The sequence below is a fragment of the Staurois parvus genome, unplaced genomic scaffold (assembly GCF_062004578.1).
Source record: "Staurois parvus isolate SC_StPar_1 unplaced genomic scaffold, SC_StPar_1.0 ptg000198l, whole genome shotgun sequence".
NCBI classification, from domain to species: Eukaryota; Metazoa; Chordata; class Amphibia; order Anura; family Ranidae; genus Staurois; species Staurois parvus.
Genome location: NW_028317994.1, coordinates 1141971 through 1163518, shown reverse-complemented (window position 1 = coordinate 1163518; position 21548 = coordinate 1141971). Strand labels below are relative to the sequence as shown.

The 21548-nt window shown below is 39.4% G+C and overlaps 1 protein-coding gene across 4 annotated transcripts in view; it reads right to left on the bottom strand.

Annotated features, from left to right (window-relative positions):
* Positions 1–21548, bottom strand: part of IFT74 (intraflagellar transport 74) — a 144532-nt gene that overhangs the window by 40698 nt on the left and 82286 nt on the right. For all 4 annotated transcript variants that reach the window (XM_089678050.1, XM_089678049.1, XM_089678048.1 and 1 more), the window contains exons 13-14: positions 20674–20753; positions 421–474 (exon numbers count right to left, since the gene is read on the bottom strand). In XM_089678050.1, the coding sequence (XP_089534176.1) occupies positions 421–474; positions 20674–20753 (134 nt within the window). The remainder of the gene's footprint in view (positions 1–420; positions 475–20673; positions 20754–21548) is intronic.

Here is a 21548-nt window from a genome sequence, read left to right as displayed (position 1 = left end):
AATTATACAGAGTTATTTTTTTTTCTGTTCCCCATGTTTCACCCAGGGGCACCCCCCTGGTATTTGACACCTCCATATCCATTACTGTTGATCCTGTTATATATCCGTTACATAGAGTTATTTCCATTTACTCTCCTGGATTATCCTCCCGTTTGAGATTTCTGTACATTTACTCACTTGTACATGTTATCACTATCTGTTATGTTCTGTTTTGTAAATTTGCTGTAAAACTGTAATAAATACAAATTTGCCTTTAAATAACTCCTTTGTAATGCACAAAATTACTATAATGTATATACAGAGGCAACTTAGATGCCAAGTGAATAGCAGTCTGTCCATGCTAATGTAATGGCACTGTTGTGCAGTGATGCTGCATTAACAATCAGTATATGGAAGATATATTTGTGGAATGTCACTTACTGTCCAAGTTTTCCTCTTTTTTCTTAAGCTCTTTGTACTTTTGCTTCTTCTCTCCTAAAACATAAAACGTAAAGATGTTATTGGATAGCCATGGTTTATAAGGTGGTGAGCTATCACAGCCATTTTGGTGCCAGTACTGTAATAGCCTATATGATCAGATCTTTTGCCAGTCTAATGTAATAGCCAACAACTGCTCATACTGTAAAGGACCCATAAGCATCTCAGACACTCATGTCCTTTACTTTTCAAAAAAATCAATATGTGACCTTTTGATGCAGAAACTAGGCTTCACACCTAAATGATGATCTGGATGCTTAATCTAGGCCGTGGGTGACTGGATCTCTGCCAGTTCTGGCCATAAACACTTGCACCTTGGGGCTGGTTTTGCCCCATTCAGGGTGACAATAACATGATGTTTCGTATAACAATTTCCTCTTGAGGCACAATAAATCTCATTTGTAAGGTTACCTTAATACAGAGTGAAGATACACATTTATAATTAATCTAATGGCCATTACATAGCAGGCCCATCAGGATAAAAGAACAAAGCCCCCACATCCTTTACTATTTGTTCACCAGAGTTAGACAGATTTTCAATTGCTTATTGATTCTCCGACATCTTCAGGACAGGAAGTAAGGGCAAATTTCCCAAATGGGAACACAAATTCAGATAGAAATTTTAACCTTTCCTCAATCCAAATCAATAAAAAAAAAGTTACATATGGAGAATAATTTAAAATGCAACGGAAATATAGTTTATATCAACAATATGCATTTTGCTTCAGTCTTATGAGTAATAACAATGTTTCTTTCAGATCCACAGGTACATAGATGAATGTAAAATGGCAGCACAGTGGCTAAATGGTTAGCACTTCCGCCTGGCAGTACTAGGGTCGTTGGTTCGAATCCCAGCCACGGCACCACCTGCCTGGAGTTTGCATGTTCTCCCTGGGCCGCATGGGTTTCCTCCGGGTACTCCGGTCTCCTCCCACACTGCAAAGACATGCTGGAAGGTTAATTGGATCCTATCTAAATTGGCCCTAGTATGCGTATGTATGAATGTAAGTTAGGATTGTATGCCCCTTCAGGGTTAGGTACTGATGTGAATGTACAAATGTACAATAAATAAATATATATATATATATATATATATATATATATATATATATGTAAAGCGCTGCATAAAATTGATGGTGCTATATAAGTACCTGACATAAATAAATAAGCATATTGGGCAGTTATAGTCTTTTAATTTTTTTTCTTCAGCTATACATGTGAAGGTGATAAAGGAACATTTCTATCCATGTGTGTTGATGTGTTAAAACCCTAGTTTCTATGCTTTATTTGTAATAATCTACAGTATGGGGGCACCCATATTTCCTCAAACATATGTAGGCTCTGCTTCCTTAGTGTCTTGCTGATCCTCTTTTCTCCCTGCAAGTCTACCAGAGTGTGTCTATCTAAGGCTTAGTTCACATGGGCAGTCAAGGTATGTGAAAACAGATAGTTGATCTGCATTTTTATTGCCACCCCCCCCGACTACCCACCTACAGTGTGATACTCACCCATTGAAGTCAATAGTATTGCACTGCAACTGCATGCCAAACACAGCTATGGCAGTTGCAGTGCTTTAGTTCAATGTGAAATCCTCATTGGGATGGAAAAATTTCCCCTAGGGATCAAAAGATAGGTGTGCAGAAGGAGGCAGTAGTATCGCCACCTGAATGCCTGCGAACCAGCTCCACACTGCTTCCAAAAAAACAATACACCACAGATCACTTTTCAGAGGCATTGTAGAGCCTGCTGCCCATGTGAACGATTCCTTAAGGAAACAATAGATTATCTGCAGTTTTTAATAATTGGTAGCCATAGGCCATGTGATCTAGACTGCCTAGGTTGGCAGCAGCAGACTTTTATCCATGGCAAGACAGATTAACATTTTATGATCACAATAGTTGTGCTAATTTGTAATGCTGGCATCCCCTGCTGAATAACTTGGAATATGAATTATGACAGGCTGCCTGCCATTTAAGTGGAAGATATCTAATACACTCCATGGACTTATTCAACAGACCTCTGCTAAACCGATTCAGGCGAATTATAGCTTATGATCACGAGTCAGGGTTTCTCAGCCAGGGTTCCATGGAACCCTAGGGTTCCTCCAGAAGTTGCTAGGGGTTCCATGAGCAATCAGCAAATTCTGCCTCTCAAATAAGTTCCCATTAACACCATTGATCTTTTTAGCTATCTGTAGGGGGGTCATTCTTCACAATGACCACAAAGGTAAGGAGCATTCTTCCCAATGACCATTACACTAATGTATCATGAGTTGTAGATAAAGTAATTTTTATCAGGGTTTTCCTGAGACTGGAAAGGTTTTTCAAGGATTCCTCTGTGATGAAAAGGTTGAGAAAGGCTGACATATGTAAATTAACGATAGCTATAGAAATAGACAGAGACAATAGTTTACAATAAAATCTGTATTTAACAGCCAATTTATTTTCACCATTCTTTTTTCTTATTCTGCCATATCTCACTTGAAAAATCATGTGTTAATGAAATGCTGAAAAGGCACTTTGGCCAAATGGAATTGCATCCGCATCCTCTTTCCTTAATTTACTGAATAAAACAATAAGACATTCCAGTGGGACTCACAGCAAAGATTTCCTTGCAGCTGTAGGATGTCTTGCCGGCTTCCCTTCGAGCCATGCAGAAATTAAGAAGACTCCTGCATTTCCCCTCCCTTTCCTTAATCCCCACAGAATAATAATACAAACAAAATCAAAACAATAAGGACTGTCCTTATTTGGCAAAGTGCTTCTCTTGTTGTTTTACAGTAAATGGCACCATAAAAAAAACCCAACAGAACCTGAAAAGTATACAAACCATTTATATTGGGCTCTTTCTAAAGGAGCTAACATTCTTATATCCCTACCACACTTTTACAAAATGCACACATACCAATTAGGGTAGGAGCGAATTATACTATTATAACCCAACTATATGTTCCTGGATTGTCTGAAAAAAATTGGGAACACAAGAGGAATCCTATGAAAACAGGCACATATAAACCCTTTCAGAGAGCACTGCTGGTGGGACTGAACATGGGATGCTTTAAAGGAACAGTCCTTACTGCTAAGTTACCATGCTTCCTTATAGCACAGAGATCTTGAGGTTGATTTACTAAAAGATTTAGGAATAATCATATAGTAAAAATTGTTTAAAGAAAATACCTGTTTTCCTATTTCATCTTCATGTAACTGGATAATTAACATGAACACAACTTTTGTGATTTTCAAATCCTTTAGTAAATTAGCCTCAGTAGTTCTGTGCTATTAAGGCAGGATGGCATTATAATGGTAAGGACTCTACCTTTGCAGCACCTCAATTGTCAATTGTAAAATGATTTTCCTCTTCACTGTATAGACATTTACAGCTTTACATTTTGCATTTACTGTCAATGGTACAGTATGCGAGTGATTCAAGTAACCCTGTCAGGTTAAATAAAATGCAGATGAAAGTCTAATGGCAGCTGCAGCACAAAAAATTGAGGTGAAATGTGCCATGGGAGAGGTGAGTTCTTTTATTGCAGGAACATTTCATCTGCATTTTTAAACTGCGATAGGGTTGCTTTAAAATATATATATGGCTTTTTTTGTTTTTTGGCCAGAAGGCCAAAGAAAAAAAAATTACAGATTCCATTATCTACAAAAACGAGACACTGGAGGCTGAGGTAGAAGAGGTATGCTTTGAAATGCATTCCTATCCTTTAGCACTCCTCCAGCAGTGTCAAGCTTCTCCTGTATCTAGGCTCCAGCTTCCACCCCCCTCTGGCTCATCCCTCTGGCAGTCGAGTGGCTCCTGGACTGACAGTATTCCTCTTCCCCTTGCAAATACTTGTAGCAGGGTCATCCCACAGAGGCTTTGAGCTTCAGAGGCAGCAGCTTGAACTTGTCCTCTGCATATACTCCCTTTTTTGTGAGTGCATTTTATTTATTTTTAAATAAACATCGATCATTCCTTTATACTACACTATGGTTGTGCTTGCCTATTCCCTTTTACCTTCTCAGTGTCCCAGTTATTACCCATGGCTGGTTTAAGCTGTAGCTTATAACCAGTAAACAGAGAATGTGTGTTTAGTCTATGGGCTAACCACCTTACTAGTTACCATTAGATTCTATCATTATGATTGTTTTTTATGGTTTCTTATGGTTTGCAACATTGTAATAATTTGTTGTTTCACTGTCAACACTGACAGCTCACACAGACCATGGCTATTGCTCTTGATATAGCAAATCCATCTAGTACATTTAACTCCTAGTATACTTGTTTTAAAAAAATATTTCTGCATTCCTTAGAGCCATGTTTCTCAAATAATGAATCGTAGCCCTAAAGTGGGTTGCGATCAGGGGTGGACTGGGTCGGGGGGCAAGTGCCTATCATCATAAATTTAGGCCAAAATGTATTCTGCTACGTGCAATACGTGTAAATTAATTGGTTTACGTGAACGTTATAGCATCTACAAATGGCGGTGTATATATACTGGAATTATTTTTATACTAGTAATGGCGGCGATCAATAGGAAGAAGGGTCAGCCGCATACTGGAGGATAGATGAATATAGTATGTATTTATTGATCCATAGGACACACTAAACACCAGGACATGAATACAGGACCTGTTAATGCATTTCACACGATATCGTGCTTAATCATGATTAAGCATGAGATTGTGTGAAACACGTTAACAGGTCCTGTATTCATGTCCTGGTGTTTTGTGTGTCCTATGGATCAATAAATACACACTATATTCATCTATCCTCCAGTATGCGGCTGACCCTTCTTCCTATTGCATCATGTGTCGTGGTGAGCCAAAGCCTGCCTGTTTGCCTGAGCGTTATACCTCTGTTCTTTGAATGGCGGCGATCAGCAACTTATAGAGGGACTGCGGCAGGCATTTTAATGCTGGGGGGGGACTGTCTAACTGTCACTGACATCCACAGTGACCCTAATACAGTGATCAGTGCTAATAAAAAGCACTGACACTGTACTAATGGCACTGGGCAGAAAGGGGTTAATATCTGGGCGATCAAAGGGTTAACTGTATGCTGTTTTACTGTGAATGTCTTTCACTGTGTCAGTAAATTGCTTTGTACTGCTCTGCAATGCAGAGCAATACTAAGCAATGTGCAGGAGCTGACCGGGGAGAGATTTGTATTGTTTACATACAGGTCTCTCCCCATCAGTGATCCTCGGCGATTGCCGGACGCCGGCAGAAAATCACCTGCTGGGAACCGGTGATCAACAGCTGAGTCCGCAATTGGCAGCGCACGCCCCCTACCTGGAAATGAAAAACCACATATATATATATTTCAAAAGAAATACATGTCTAACAAATTATGCACTGATTTGCATGTTCATGAGGGAAATAAGTATTTGATCCCCTTCACAAAACATGACTTAGTACTTGGTGGCAAATCCCTTGTTGGCAATCACACAGTTCAGATGTTTCCTGTAGTTGGGCACCAGGTTTGCAGACATCTCAGGAGAGATTTTGGCACACTCCTCTTGGCAGATCCTTTCCAAGTCATTAAGGTTTGGTGGCTGATGTTTGGCAACTCGAACTTTCAGCTCCCTCCACAGATTTTCAACTGGATTAAGGTCTGGAGACTGGCTAGGCCACTCCAGACATTAATGTGCTTCTTCTTCAGCCACTCCTTTGTTGCCTTGGCCGTGTGTTTTGGGTCATTGTCATGCTGGAACACCCATCCAGGACCCATTTTCAATGCCCTGGCTGAGTGAAGAAGGTACTCACCCAAGATTTTAGCAGAAAAACACCCCCAAAGCAGAATGTTTCCACCAGCATCTTTGACAACTGGGATGGTGTTCTTGGGGTCATAGGCAGCATTCCTCCTCCTCCAAACACGGCGAGTTGAGTTGATGCCAAAGAGCTCGATTTTGGTTTCATCTGACCACAACACTTTCAACCAGTCCTCCTCTGCATCATTCAGATGTTCAGTGGCAAACTTCAGATGGGCTTTCTTGAGCAGAGGGACCTTGCATGCACTGCAGGATTTCAATCCTTGTCGGCGTAGTGTGTTACCAATTGTTTTCTTGGTGACTGTGGTCCCAGCTGCCTGGAGATCATTGACAAGATCCTCACGTGTAGTTCTGGGATGATTCCTCACTGTTCTCATTCGCACTCCACGAGGTGAGATCTTGCATGGTGCACCAGACCTAGGGAGACTGACAGTTGTTTTGTGTTTCTTCCATTTGCGAATGATTGCACTAACTGTTGTCACCTTCTAACCAAGCTGCTTGTCGATAGTTTGGTAGCCCAGTCCAGCCTTGTGAAGGTCTACAATCTTGTCCCTGACATCCTTGGACAGTTCTTTGGTCTTTGCCATGGTGGATAGTATGGAATCTGATTGTTTGATTGCTCCTGTGTTCAGGTGTCTTTTATACAGGTAGCAAAATGAGATTAGCAGCACTCCCTTTAAGAGACTGCTTCTAATCTCAGCTTGTTACCTGTATGAAAGACACCTGGTAGCCAGAAATCCTGCTGAATGATAGGGGATCAAATACTTATTTCCCACATGAACATGCAATCAGTGCATAGTTTGTTAGACATGCATTTCTTTTGAATTTTTTGTTGCTATTCTGTCTCTCAGTGTTACAATACACCTACCATTCGATTTTTAGACTGATCATTTCTTTGTGAGTGGGCAAACATTCAAAATCAGCAGGGGATCAAATACCGTTAGTAACATTTTAATAGTGCATAGCATTTTTTTTTCTGCTGAAAAAATGCTTCAAAAAACTACAGTAACAAATATTTTCTCTGCTCTTAGAAGCTGAAGTTCAAAAATCACTAACAGCCTAAAGTAGTGTGCATGGACACATAGGATAACAGTATTTAGCTTCTAAGAGCAGAAAAAAATGCTAATAACAGCTTCTAGAAGCTTTAAAAATGCTAGTGTGCATTGAGCCTTAGGGTCCATGAACACTATGCAGCTGAACAAATTCCAGAACCTCTGACAGAAAAGAAGCATAAAAAAATACTCATAGGGGCTTGTATGGCCCAAGATTTCATGGGCATTTACTTTTTTTCCAAAAATATTCCCCTCTGCTCATTTTTTTACTATATTCAACGTTCACTTGAAAAAGCCAAACAGCCCTAAACACCACGTTTATGAAATTGGTCAAGTGGTTTTTCTGCTCATAAGCCTATATCAAAAACGCAAATCTGATGAGTTTTTTTTATGCTTGAAAACGCTGCTCTGCAAATATAGTATGCCTGTAAACACCCTAATGTACATGGACAGATTGGCTAACACAGAGCTGCCTATATAGGCTGAAGGAAAAAAAACCACCAAAAGCCTGTATAAGCAGCATTTGTTATGGCCAGTGTGCATGGACCCTTACAACAGCTTCCTTTCCCTTAAGTTGGCCATAGACAGATTGGAATTCAGCGGGTTCAGCAGGGACCGGCTGAATTGTGATTCATATGTGGCCACTGCAGTTGAACAGCAGTTGATTTATCAATCGACTCCTGTTCAATTACCCTGTTGGATAGAAGCTGCTTGACCAGGGCATGCAGGCAAATGGCTACAACACTGATCTGTGTATTCTGACAGTGGGGGAGTCTATAGTGGTTCAGACTAGGGATGCATCAAAATTTTCGGCCAAAAACACCCCTTTCGGCCTCTGGCAAAAATGAAAAAAAAAAAACACCAATACATGTGCCAAATAAACCTTGCCCCTTGCCGCCACCGGCCACCGCTCAGTAGTTCTCAGCCTTACCTGAGAAACCATCTAACGATCGCGGTGCTGGGCATAGAGATGAGTGAAGGAAAGATGGCCTCCACTCATCTCTATGCCCTTGGAGGACCAGAGCGATGTCAATTCCGGTTTTGGCCATTTTTTTTTTAAAGCACTAGATCAATGCTTTTTTTGATCTAATGCTTTACATTGCAGAGGAGAGATGTGGGGTCTTATTGAACCCATATCTCTGCATAAAGAGGACCTGTCACTAAATATTTCTATCACAAGGGATGCATGCATCTCTTGTGATAACAATAAAAGTGATTACATTTTTTTTTAAAAGGAACAGTGAAAAAAAAAAAATAACATTAAATAAATAAAAAAAAGTTTAAAGTGCCCCCGTCCCCCCCTGTGCTCAAGGTGGATGCATATGTAGGCCATGCCCACATATGTAAATTGTGTTCAAACCACACATGTAAGGTATCGCCACGAACGTCAGATCAAGAGCAATAATTCTCGCACTAGACCTCCTCTGTAACTTTACACTGCTAACCTGTAGAAATGTTTAAAGCATCACCCATGGAGATTTTTAAGTACCGCAGTTTCACAACATTCCACGAGCGTGCGCATTTTTAAAGCATGACATGTTGGGTATCTATTTGCTGTAACATCCTCTTTCATATTTTACAAACAATTGGGGTATATTTTGTTTATGTTTTTTTTTTTAATCAAAGTGCATTTTTTAAAAAAAAAATATATGTTCATTTTTAAAAACTGCACATTTCGGTTTGGTTTTCGGCCAAGTGCATTTTGAATTTTAGTTTTCGGTACCAGAATTTTAATTTCAGTGCACCACTAGTTCAGACCACTGACTGAATGAAAAAAACTAAACCATCTATGGCCAGCTTAACTGCTTTGGTGGCAGTGGTGATTTTACCACACAGGGAATGAGTGAAAAAACCACTGACAACAGTGGCAGAAATAAAAATAACTTCTTGTTCTCTGTCCCTGTTAATGATTTTCCCTCACTTTTAATTTAGTGAAAGTGATGTTATCAGCACAAGTGAGGGAATATCTGGACAGCAGTCTAATTCTTCCCTATGCTATAGATAAAAAAAAATTTGGGCTGGACATTTTTACTATGCAATTCTTTTTATAAGATAACATAAAGAGAAGACATTTTAGCTTGGCATGAAATAACGTTTTAGTACCATTAATGCATGGCCACATGAACAGTGTCAAACTGCCAGGCAGTGCAGTTGAAATATGGTTTATAAAAGTGGCTATTACTATACAGATAATTAGTAAAGGGTTTCATGACCAAAGAATCTGTATTTTTGAAAAAGACAGCTAATATCATAGGTCTTTTGTATTGACTTGGATAATAGTTCAAAATGGAAAAACAAAAAATGCAACGAGCAAAACTGAAAATTACATGGCAAGCACAGTCAATGGAAACTAAGTATGCTAATGCTTTAAAATATAATTAAGCAAGGAACATGGCAAAATGGTGACACAAAAAGGGACAAAGGAGGACAAAGAAGAAGTCAATTCTATGTTTTTTAATTGGCGGTATCTCAGCATCCTATACTTCTACAAAGCAACAGATTCTCACCTTCTAAATAGTCATCCAAAGAAAAGAAGGGGATATAAAACAATTACAAATGAAAGGAAAATGAAAGAAAGAATGGGTTAAAAGCAACAATGAATGACAGAGCAGAATTACTGTCTGCTGAGTTAATTGTGTCTGCTATAATTACTGCACAGTGTGTAGCCAATAGGTGCTCCCCAAAGTACCCCTATCATAAGACGAAGTAGGAGGGCTGCCACTAATGATCTCCTTCTGAAATTGTCTTTAATACATATTAAATCAGAAACGGAACATACTGTGAACATGTTGTGAATGTGTGTCAGAATTCCTTAAAATGGAACTAAACCCATAAATGTAACTGCTCACCAAAACAGTTTCATTCAAGGCATGCCATGATAGACAACTGTCACAGCTGCTTCTGCTCTCAGCCAAACTGTAATGGCTGATGTCATAACTGATCACATAACCAGCACCATGTCAACTGCAGATTAAATGGAAGCTGATATGGCAACTTCCTTGGCTTTAATGTCTGTATTTGTTCCTGGTCAATGACTTAGAAACAGAATCACCCTTTTCTTTATAGCTTACAGGCCAGTGACTGAAAAAGAGGTGAAGCCAAATCACCAGAAAATAATCTCAAATGGACACACAATAATAGCTGCCTGTTTTCTCCCATGACAGAGCTCTGCTAGTCCCTACACAAATCCAAATTGTTCACATAACAAATGCCACCAGGTTTTGAGCCACCAAAGAGACATGTTTTTACCAATTACCCTCCACGGCCATTTTTCCCTTTCAGCTACAGGCAATAACTTTGTTATTACCATAATACATAAAGTAAAACACATAGGTGTTGATTTACTAAAGGCAAATATACTGTGCACTGCAAGTGCAGTTAGTCCAGAGCTTAGTGAATGAGACAAAGCTTCACTTTGCAAAGAATACCCAATCACATGAAAGTAAAATGTAAAAATAACAGCATTTTTGGTAGCACATGATTGGATGATAGAAAGCAGCACAGCTTACCCTCAAATCTATAGCAACTGCACTTGCAATGCACAGACTAGTTGCCATTAGTAAATCAAACAAATACTGTTTTTTTGGGGGGACAAACAAGGCTTTCCAGTAATTAGATTTTTTTTATTGGTATATTTTATGTAGGGTTAAAAAAACGCATTGCCCATATAACAAAAACAAATAGCTAAGTAGGACATCCCCTATCCTAAAACATAAGGCCTGAGAATATAAAAATTATGGGAAAGCTGAGCTTCCCAAATATTGTTAGAAGGCACCACTGCACAGTCAGTAAGTGCTGAAATTGTTTTGTATAGTAGTCCTGCTCGATGGACCAGCAGCTACACACAAGGGTTTGTACTCAGCTAGGATGGATTTTTAGGACATAGGCCAGCTAGTAAATTTAAGATGGAGCCAGCTAGGTTGAGTGTCTGTCTTGAAAGATCCAAAACAAAATTTACCAATCGTTTTTGTTGTATTTTTGACAACAGAAGTGAAAAAAAAAAAAATGGGGAGAATGCCCCCCCCCCCCAATCTGGTTACAGCAAGTGAACGCAATGCAGAATTAAATTCCCAGTAGATTTAATAAACTGTCAGCTGATTTTTCTTGCATATATCAAGAACTGAAAGATCAGTTTATAGTGGAATGATTCTTTGAGAAATACAAAAACCCTCTCTGTAAAAAAAAAAAAGAAAAAAAAAAGGTTACTTTTTATAGGATCCCAATGGTGCTAAGGATAATACACAAATATAACTGGCACTTCCTTCTCCTTAGAGATGCCATAGGTCTATATAAGAGACTAAAGTGTTTTTTTCCCCAATAAACTAGTACCTACTTATCCATCAAGTATCAGTTAGGATGAGGCAAAGATAGAGGCAAATTTGTCATAGACCTTTAACAGTCTAAACCTCTCTGCCACTACAAAATATTTCATTTTTTAGATTGGAATTCTTCTTCAAAACATATAGGTCTGCTGGCCCCTGCTTGTACTTCCTTTGATTGTTGGTGCTCTATAAAGGAACTAGACATGTACAGATTCTTGTAACTAATTTACAAATGTTGATCAGTCCAATTTAATAGAAAATAATAGGCCACAAGTTTAAAAAGGGTCCTAAAAAACATGCCGGCAACTGAGCACCCCTAAATTTTTTTTTGATTTGCACTGCAGATATACAGTATATCAGATTTCACTTGCCATTTTTTAAGGGGATGTTTTTTCAGTTGCACACAATTTCCTTCTGTCTCCACTGAGAGCTTTAAATATTTCTCATATGCTGCTGTGGACTTTGGGCATACTACAGACAGTCAGGTCCATAAATATTGGGACATGGACACAATTCTAACATTTTGGCTCTATACACCACCACAATAGATTTGAAATTAAACGAACAAGATGTGCTTTAACTGCAGACTGTCAGCTTTAATTTGAGGGTATTTACATCCAAATCAGGTGAACGGTGTAGGTATTACAACCGTTTGCATATGTGCCTCCCACTTGTTAAGGGACCAAAAGTAATGGGACAATTGGCTTCTCGGCTGTTCCATGGCCAGGTGTGTGTTATTCCTTCATTATCCCAATTACAATGAGCAGATAAAAGGTCCAGAGTTCATTTCAAGTGTGCTATTTGCATTTGGAATCTGTTGCTGTCAACTCTCAAGATGAGATCCAAAGAGCTGTCACTATCAGCGAAGCAAGCCATCATTAGGCTGAAAAAACAAAACAAACCCATCAGAGAGATAGCAAAAACATTAGGCGTGGCCAAAACAACTGTTTGGAACATTCTTAAAAAGAAGGAACGCACCGGTGAGCTCAGCAACACCAAAAGACCCGGAAGACCACGGAAAACAACTGTGGTGGATGACCGAAGAATTCTTTCCCTGGTGAAGAAAACACCCTTCACAACAGTTGGCCAGATCAAGAACACTCTCCAGGAGGTAGGTGTATGTGTGTCAAAGTCAACAATCAAGAGAAGACTTCACCAGAGTGAATACAGAGGGTTCACCACAAGATGTAAACCATTGATGAGCCTCAAAAACAGGAAGGCCAGATCAGAGTTTGCCAAACGACATCTAAAAAAGCCTTCACAGTTCTGGAACAACATCCTATGGACAGATGAGACCAAGATCAACTTGTACCAGAGTGATGGGAAGAGAAGAGTATGGAGAAGGAAAGGAACTGCTCATGATCCTAAGCATACCACCTCATCAGTGAAGCATGGTGGTGGTAGTGTCATGGCGTGGGCATGTATGGCTGCCAATGGAACTGGTTCTCTTGTATTTATTGATGATGTGACTGCTGACAAAAGCAGCAGGATGAATTCTGAAGTGTTTCGGGCAATATTATCTGCTCATATTCAGCCAAATACTTCAGAACTCATTGGACGCCGCTTCACAGTGCAGAAGGACAATGACCCAAAGCATACTGCAAAAGCAATGAAAGAGTTTTTTAAGGGAAAGAAGTGGAATGTTATGCAATGGCCAAGTCACTCACCTGACCTGAATCCGATTGAGCATGCATTTCACTTGGTGAAGACAAAACTGAAGGGAAAATGCCCCAAGAACAAGCAGGAACTGAAGACAGTTGCAGTAGAGGCCTGGCAGAGCATCACCAGGGATGAAACCCAGCGTCTGGTGATGTCTATGCGTTCCAGACTTCAGGCCATAATTGACTGCAAAGGATTTGCATTCAAGTATTAAAAAGTGAAAGTTTGATTTATGATTATTATTCTGTCCCATTACTTTTGGTCCCTTAACAAGTGGGAGGCACATATACAAACTGTTAAAATTCCTACACCGTTCACCTTATTTGGATGTAAATACCCTCAAATTAAAGCTGACAGTCTGCAATTAAAGCACATCTTGTTTGTTTCATTTCAAATCTATTGTGGTGGTGTATAGAGCCAAAAATGTTAGAATTGTGTCGATGTCCCAATATTTATGGACCTGACTGTATGTCTAAAAATACTTGATCAAAGTACCAAAAAGGCATATGTAGTATGCTCGTCAGCTGGGGGCACTCCCACCATTGTATTTGCTGGCAATTTCTGGCTGTCGAAATTAAAGCCTGGACTTGCGATGTATTCAGCAGTGACTGAAAAATAAATACAGTTTGCCCTTATTTACACCTTATTAAATGAAAACCAGCCCTACATAACTCCTCCCCCCCTTTAGCTATAATGCTTCTGCTGATTTTTATGTTTAGGTTTGTTTTGTTTTTTTTAACACCATTAATATTTATATTTTTTGTTTGTATTAACTTTGTGCAAAATTGAAAAAAAAAAGCTTTATTTCTTTTGTAAATAATTCCGCAATACTTTGTATCATAAACATAGTTTTAGTGACATTAAAAATAGACAGCGTATAGAATGAAGGGAGGTGATCAGCGCAAAACTGCTCAAGGTCCTGGGCTATCCTGGTATGCGGTGGTGGTGATGAAGAGAGGTAATCAGCACAAGAACTGACTCCTAGGTAGACCTGGTGGTGGGTAATGATGGTTAGGGTGACTGTGGTGGGGGGCCCATATGGCACAAAGGGCAAGCTCCCAAGAAGTACTGTAGCGGACTCTGTTAGGATGAGAAGGAGAAGAAGCGCCTCTAAGTGCAGCATAACACTTTATTGAAGATAAAAGGTAGGAACACTCACATTTATGAGGTAAAAGTAATGCATGATATAATGGTATGATGTAACATCTGACAGGGGAGTGTAGTCATCTGTATAACTGAGCTGTCATCGGTAAAAGGTCTCAGCATGCCGCTGGAGCAGCGTGGTGGCTGGAGGGGAGACAGCTGAGGTGTCGGACGGCGTGCACATCCTCACTCTGAGCCGGGTGGAACGCACGCTGGAACACAACAGCGGTGTGAGCACGATGACGTCAGTATCCCAAGGTGCACTGCGACGTGTTTCGGAGCATGCACTGGCCGGGAAAGGCGGAAGTGTGCTCCTTTTTCAAGCAGGGGGAGGTGGATGCCCGATGGAGTATATATATGGAGATGGGGGCTGATTGACAATCAATTAGCCAATCATAAGTGAAAAAAAGTGATAGAACCATTGTTGTAAGGTGACTATGCGTAGGGGAAGAGGATTAAAATGAATATAGATGGAAAGTCGTGGATAAAAATGGAAAAAAATGATGAAAAAAATGAAATAGATGAAAAAAATTACAAAATCGAAAGGATGGAGAAATGAAGAAAATGAGAAAATGAAAAAATGAAAGGATGTAATGAACTAAATAAAAAAGCAAAAAACAAAAGAATGAAATCAATAATCGATGTATATAAATACAAAGATGTGTTTAAAAAGATGCAATTAAAAAAGGAATGTAAATTGTAATGAAAAATCATTCTGTGTAATGTATAAAAAAATGTAGTATATAAAATATAAAAATTGTCAAAAATGGATAATAATACAAATTGAAACAAAATTAGTACAAAATTGAAAATATATGAAAAATAATGCAAAAAAAAAAAATATTATATATATATATATATATATATATATATATATATATATATATAAATAAAATAAAAAAAAGAATCAGAATAGTAATAAAACTCGAAATAAAAGTAAAGATAAAAATAAAAATGTAAAAATTAACAAACATAAAAATAAAATTAAAAGTAAAATTAATATAAATATAAAACAATTTAAATAATTATTAAAAAATAAAAATGAAGACTAGTGAAAGATAAAAATAGGGAAAAAACACTTTACAAAAGGAGTGTGCATGGTGAGTGGCATGAGATATGGGGATCACCTTGCAACAGTGGTACATAAAATGAAATGGGATTCTTGGATGTTCAAACTTATAACATTCATTTTGTCAAATACACTACAGGACACAGGAAGATTCAGAGATGACTGGATTATAGGCAGGTACCCTCTTCAGGTATATGGCCACTGGCAAACAAAAGCTGTGAGGAACCCCATACATCCCCGCCCACTCACAGCAATCTTCAGTACAGTAGTAAGCAATGAGAACCCCAGTGGGGAGGGGGTCTTTTGTCCTGCACTGTAGTCCAAGACATCCCTTTTACAGGAAAGTCAAAAATCCCATTTTCATGATCCAACAGTACAGGACACAGGCAGATGACTGGGACATCCCCAAGCAATTCCATTGACGAAAGGCAACAAGACAACAAATTCAGGCAACATACCCCTCACAAAAATGTGGAGGTGGGACCATTTAAAAAAACAGTTGTTCAGAACCAATTCAAACAGCAGCCTAAAGTACTCTGCAACCAAATTCAGCTAAGACATGAATGTTCACACAGTAAAACATAGTAAGCATGCAAACCGAAGGCCAGGTGGCAGCCTCACAAATATCAATGCAAAGGCTTGATTCTGAAAAGCACAGGATGCATTAATGTCTGAATGTAGAATGAGCCTTCACTGGAAAAGGAGGACCTTGATCCTTCACTACATGGGCCTGAACCACAACTTGATGAATCCATATGAAAATGGTAGAATGAGATGCAAGAAACCCCCTGCAAGATCCCTCCAGGAGCACAGAGATAGCCTCATCTAAGCAGTGCCAGCAAGGTTGCATAAAGCAGAGCAATATCTCCTGATGGTGTTTCAGAGCGGGACAAAAGGATGGAAGCAGCTGACTAAGATGAAAAGATGATACCACCTTGAGTAAATAAAGATACCTTAGGCTAAAGGACAACTTTATCTATATGAACTACCAGGAAAGGCTCCTTACGAGTTGAGACAGCCAGCTCTGACACTTTCCTGGCAGAAGTGAAGTGAATCTGGACCTCTGAGTTCTTGCCACAGATCTCAGTGACAAGGAACAAATACAGAGGTTAAAGTGGAACTAAACCCTCCTATCCTTTACAGCCACAGAAGATGCCATTTCAGCCTCTATTTGATCTTCAGTTGACATTGTGCTGCACACGTGATCATTTATATTTGATGGCTTGACAGTTCGGTTAAAAGCAGAAGCAGCTTTGATAGTTATCATTCACATCATTCCCAGGATGAGGCCTAGGTATTCCAAGCAATGTTTTAAGACTGAATTTTGGAGGTTGAGAACCAAACAGGAGGTTTGTAACACGAGACATGTACTGAATGTTGTTCGATAAAAAAAGAGCAGACTGTGCCACCAACAGAAGATTGTCCAAGTATCCCACATTGTGAACTCCCTGAGACCAAAGTAAGGCAAGGACTGGGGCTAAGACTTTTGTAAGCACTCAGGAGGCCATGGACGGGCCAAAAGGGAGCACAACAAATTGAAGATGTTGTTCGCTCAGGGCAAATCATATAAATCATTGATGTGTTAGATAACTGTGGACATAATAAGCATCTTTGCTGTTCAGTGAAGGAAGGAAGTCCCCTTGCTGCAGAGAGGCAATGACCAACTGGTAGAGTGCATACGGAACTTTCAGACTCTCAAGAACTTGTTGAGGACCTTGACATCTAAAATGGGATGTACGTCTGTTTGGTTTTTGAACAGCGAACAAATTGGGGTAAAACCCCTCAAACCTTTTGTCCCCCAACATGGGTACAATGACCCCTAAGGACAGAAAGCAAGAACCGGGGAGGGGGGAGAGACAAACTTCAGTTTGTCGCCTTGGGTGATGATGGACTGAACACAAAAGGCCTGGAATTTCCCAATCTCATAAAGCCGAGAAGACTGACAAATGCCTCCACCACCACCACTTGAATGAGTGGAAGTGCCCAGCCATTATGTAGAGTGCTTGGAGCTGGGCTTATCCTGCTTGGGAGTACATGACTTGCATCAGAATTCTTTTCCTAGAGTTGGCTTGGAAGGAGAGGCCTGTGAAGGACAAAAGGAACTCTTACTGTGAGAAGATGTTGGGGACTTACAGGAACATTTTCCTTGCGTTGGCGAAGCAAAACGGTGCTCTTACCTCCAGTGACCATTTTGATAAAAGAGTCGACTTCCATGCTACAGATTCAACCTCCTGTGAAGGGCATCCTCTCCAGCTGCTTTCTGCCTTCCGGTTCCACCAACCTTTATTTATGCCTATTGCCAGAGTCTGGCATACCACCATAGTGATGATAACAGGTTGCAATGTCAGACCAATGAGCATAAAAGAAGACTTGAAGAGAACCTCATATATCTTATTCATGGCGTCTTTAAAAGCCTGGAGATCGTCCACAGGAACTGTCAGAGATCTATTGATGCATGCAATAGCCGAATCAACCTCCAGGACCATCCATTTCTTCAAAAACAAGTCCTCTATGGAATTGCTTAGGTGGCGCATAGACCTTTTTTGCATGCTGCCAGTCACCATACAGTATGTCTTCCATGAGGAAATGCACAGCAAAGTTCTTACTTTTAAGGAAACCTGTGCTGGTAACTTTAGGTGTGGAAGTCTCCAGCATTTCCAAAGTCAAGAAAGTCCTCACCTCATCAATTAACATTGAAATAGTGTCACAGAGTTTTTGCAAAGGAGGCAGCCTCTAACTCCCCCTTCATCTTCCTCATCTGCTCCACTATTATCTTCCTGATCTAAGATCCCTGCCAGGTCCTGGATGAGACCGCAAAATCCAAGCATAGCAAGAGGAGTGGGGTACTCAAGATGGAGCAATGGAGGGAAGAGAATAATGGTTGAGTCCTCAGGTGGGGTAAAAATGATTTATACAGCCCCATTAGCAGCTAGGGTGACAATATGGCACTTTTTCCATGTCCCAAACCTTTTCCTCTTCAGGCTCACCATGGAAGTGAGGGAGAGTCCTAATAGGGTACTTACTATGACCTTAGGGTGAGGAGGGGAGTATGGGAAGGCCTCCAAGTGCCTACTCTGTACTGTTCCTCCCATGCTCTGCCTCAGTGTCCTGTCCCCTGGTATTTTGCCTTTTGGCACCTCCAGGAATATCCTGTATATGCTGCAGCTTCTGTTGTATGTGGCAAGATAAACAGCAACCCAGCCAGTGCATTCATAATGCAGTCACTTTTTTGCCAGTGTCCAATCACCTGAAGGTACCTCCCTTTAAACCAGTCGTCTCTGAATCTGGCTGTGTCCTGTACTGTAGGACCATGAATATGTATACCTTTTATCTACACAATTTGTTTTAATTGAACACTAATCAAAGTAGAAAAAAATACATGTATTGTTTTTTTCCAGTGTCTATGGATTGAACAGAAAATAAAATAATTTTTGCTTGACAATATCACCAAAGGAAAACTGTGTGTTCTAAAAAAAAATCAGCATATGTATTACTTTGGTATTGTAGGTAATGACAAAGCTATTTCCAATAAACAAGCCTAACGTATAACGTATAACTTGTTCTGGTCCATAAGGGATATACAGGCGTGAGAGCTGAAGAGGTTACATTTTTTTTACATCTAATTTTTTTTTGTATTTATAGATTGCACAAAAAGAACATGTGATGTAAACACTGCCCTTTAGCTATGGTTCCTTATAATTTTTTTGGAATGCACTTTTTGAGAATGTGCTATCTTTTATACTTGAGAGTAGCATAGTTCATATCTTTGGTACATCTAGTACATATATAATTATTGTATATAATACAATATACAATATAATAAAATCATAAACAGTACATAACCAGGGGAAGCTGTCCACATTCACCCTTAGTTAGGATGTATTATTTTTATATGTCCTTTAATCATTTCTATCCCCTTCCGAGGCATACATGGTTTTCTATGTGTTAAAGATTAAATGATAAAGTCACGTTCTGTAAAACAAATAATAAATGCACATTTTTTTGTAGGTAAAAAAAAAAAATTTCACTGCAGTCTGACATGGATCCTACAGAAACTCAGGAAGCTGTCTGCCCGTACTTGATACATGCAGGCAGTTACTGAATAGCAGAATGAATCAATGAGCTAAGAGATTGCTCACCAGCACCCACGCAGTTCATTTAGAACTACAAACCATCAACCGCAATAGCTGACAGTACTTGTAGGCTATTCATTCACAGGAAACTGTGAAATAAGGAGGCAGCCAATCAGATTCCTCTTTTTATTCTTCCACTACTGGCTGAGAATGAATTTAAGAAATGACAAGGTTGTTATAGTCAACACACACATGGAAGCTTTTACACAAGATCAGTAGTTATAGATGTAAACTCTTATTGGGTGACAATAAATTGTTAAAGTATTTTGCATTATAAGCACATTGCAGTGTCCCAAGCGGGACTCAGGAGACCACAGCTATCACTGTAGAAGAGCTGACTGCTACAGTGATTTTCAGCTTCCCCAGCAGCTCGTCAGGTATGAGCAGGGGCGGACTGACAACTCATGGGGCCCCCGGGCAATAGGGGATCATGTCCTTGCCCAAACTCATAAAAGCCTATGAAAAAAGGTACCAAGGGCATCTCATGAGGCCCCCTACTGACCCTGGGCCCTCAGTGCCCGAATTTCCAAATGGTGAGTCCGCCCCTGGGTATGAGATATGAATACATTGTGCCAAGCTGGACCAATGTAAGCATGCAGTACAGATAATTCCTGGTAACTATTTAGGCTTCTGCTGTCTTAGGTTGTTTTTTTTTTATACTGAGCATGTGGTGAACCTGTAGTGAATGAGACATTTACTGGACTATAAATAGGATGAATAGTACAGTAAATACAGTTTCCCATTAAAAGCTGGTAGTGGCAATTGTTGTGTTATCTGGAAATATGCAGCTGAATGTTCCAACTTCACAAAGATGGACAGTGAATATGCAGAAAATGTCTTCTTAAATGTGTCCCAGACAGTTGTTTTTTCAGACACTTTTATACATGTTTGTTATAACAGAAAGACAGAACTGCTAATTAAAGTACAGGGCAGAAATAAAAAAAATTTACATCAGCATGGCAACGACAGTAAGCAAGGTAACGTGCAATATAGTACTTATTTTACCCTAGTCTAGTGTCTACACTTTTTGAATAAATATATTAAAAAATAATGGTACCCTGGTGCTCTTCCAAGTCCATATCCAGCCTTCCCAGCTCTTCACTGAGCTGCTTAACCCTTTCCTTTATGTCTGTTAACCTGTAAAACAGGAGTTTAAAAAAGCAACATTAAAAACCAAAACTGTATATTAACTGAGCTCTATGCAACAACTAACAAGTAGTCTCTAAGCCTAAATGGTCATAGAAGGCATCTATTTTCATGTTAAAATTGTTCAGCTGTTTTCATTTAGGAAAAACTTTATAAAATATGTATATGACATATACGATTGCTACCCAAGCCATTTTGTAATGTAATATTATTACAATTTCCATTGCATTTCAATCTGCAGACAGATTTAATTTACCAGAACTGCTCAAAGTTCCACTTTCCTTCTTGCATCCACAACAACAATACATTGCACATGTACAGAATTGCGCAAAAACTTCACTCAGCTATTTATGCAACTGCATCACAAATATTCAAGAAGTCTGTAGAGGGCATAAGGTCAAATACAGGCATCATATGCAAGTGCTTTATCTTTTTGTTGAGATACCTTTAAAGAGTAACTCCACTTTTGTTGAGAAAAAACATTCCTGTCTGGGTCATCAATGTACATTGCAAGGATTTTTAACAAACTTTGTTCCAGAGATTCCTAACTTTTGTTATTCTGAAGAAATCACAGTTTATCTGTGCAAAGTAAATCTGTATGGGAGTGGTTTCATAATTATCAAAAAGCTGCTGCACTAGCAGGGCTCTAGTGAAGAAAACTGCAGTGTCTGCATCCCTTTAGATGTGATTTCCCTTTGGGATTGTCTCACCAAAAGTGTTGTTTTGTTGCAGAGAATGCCAAAAATATGCCTTGTATCCTAGTGCAGACTTGTGCGAAAACAGCAC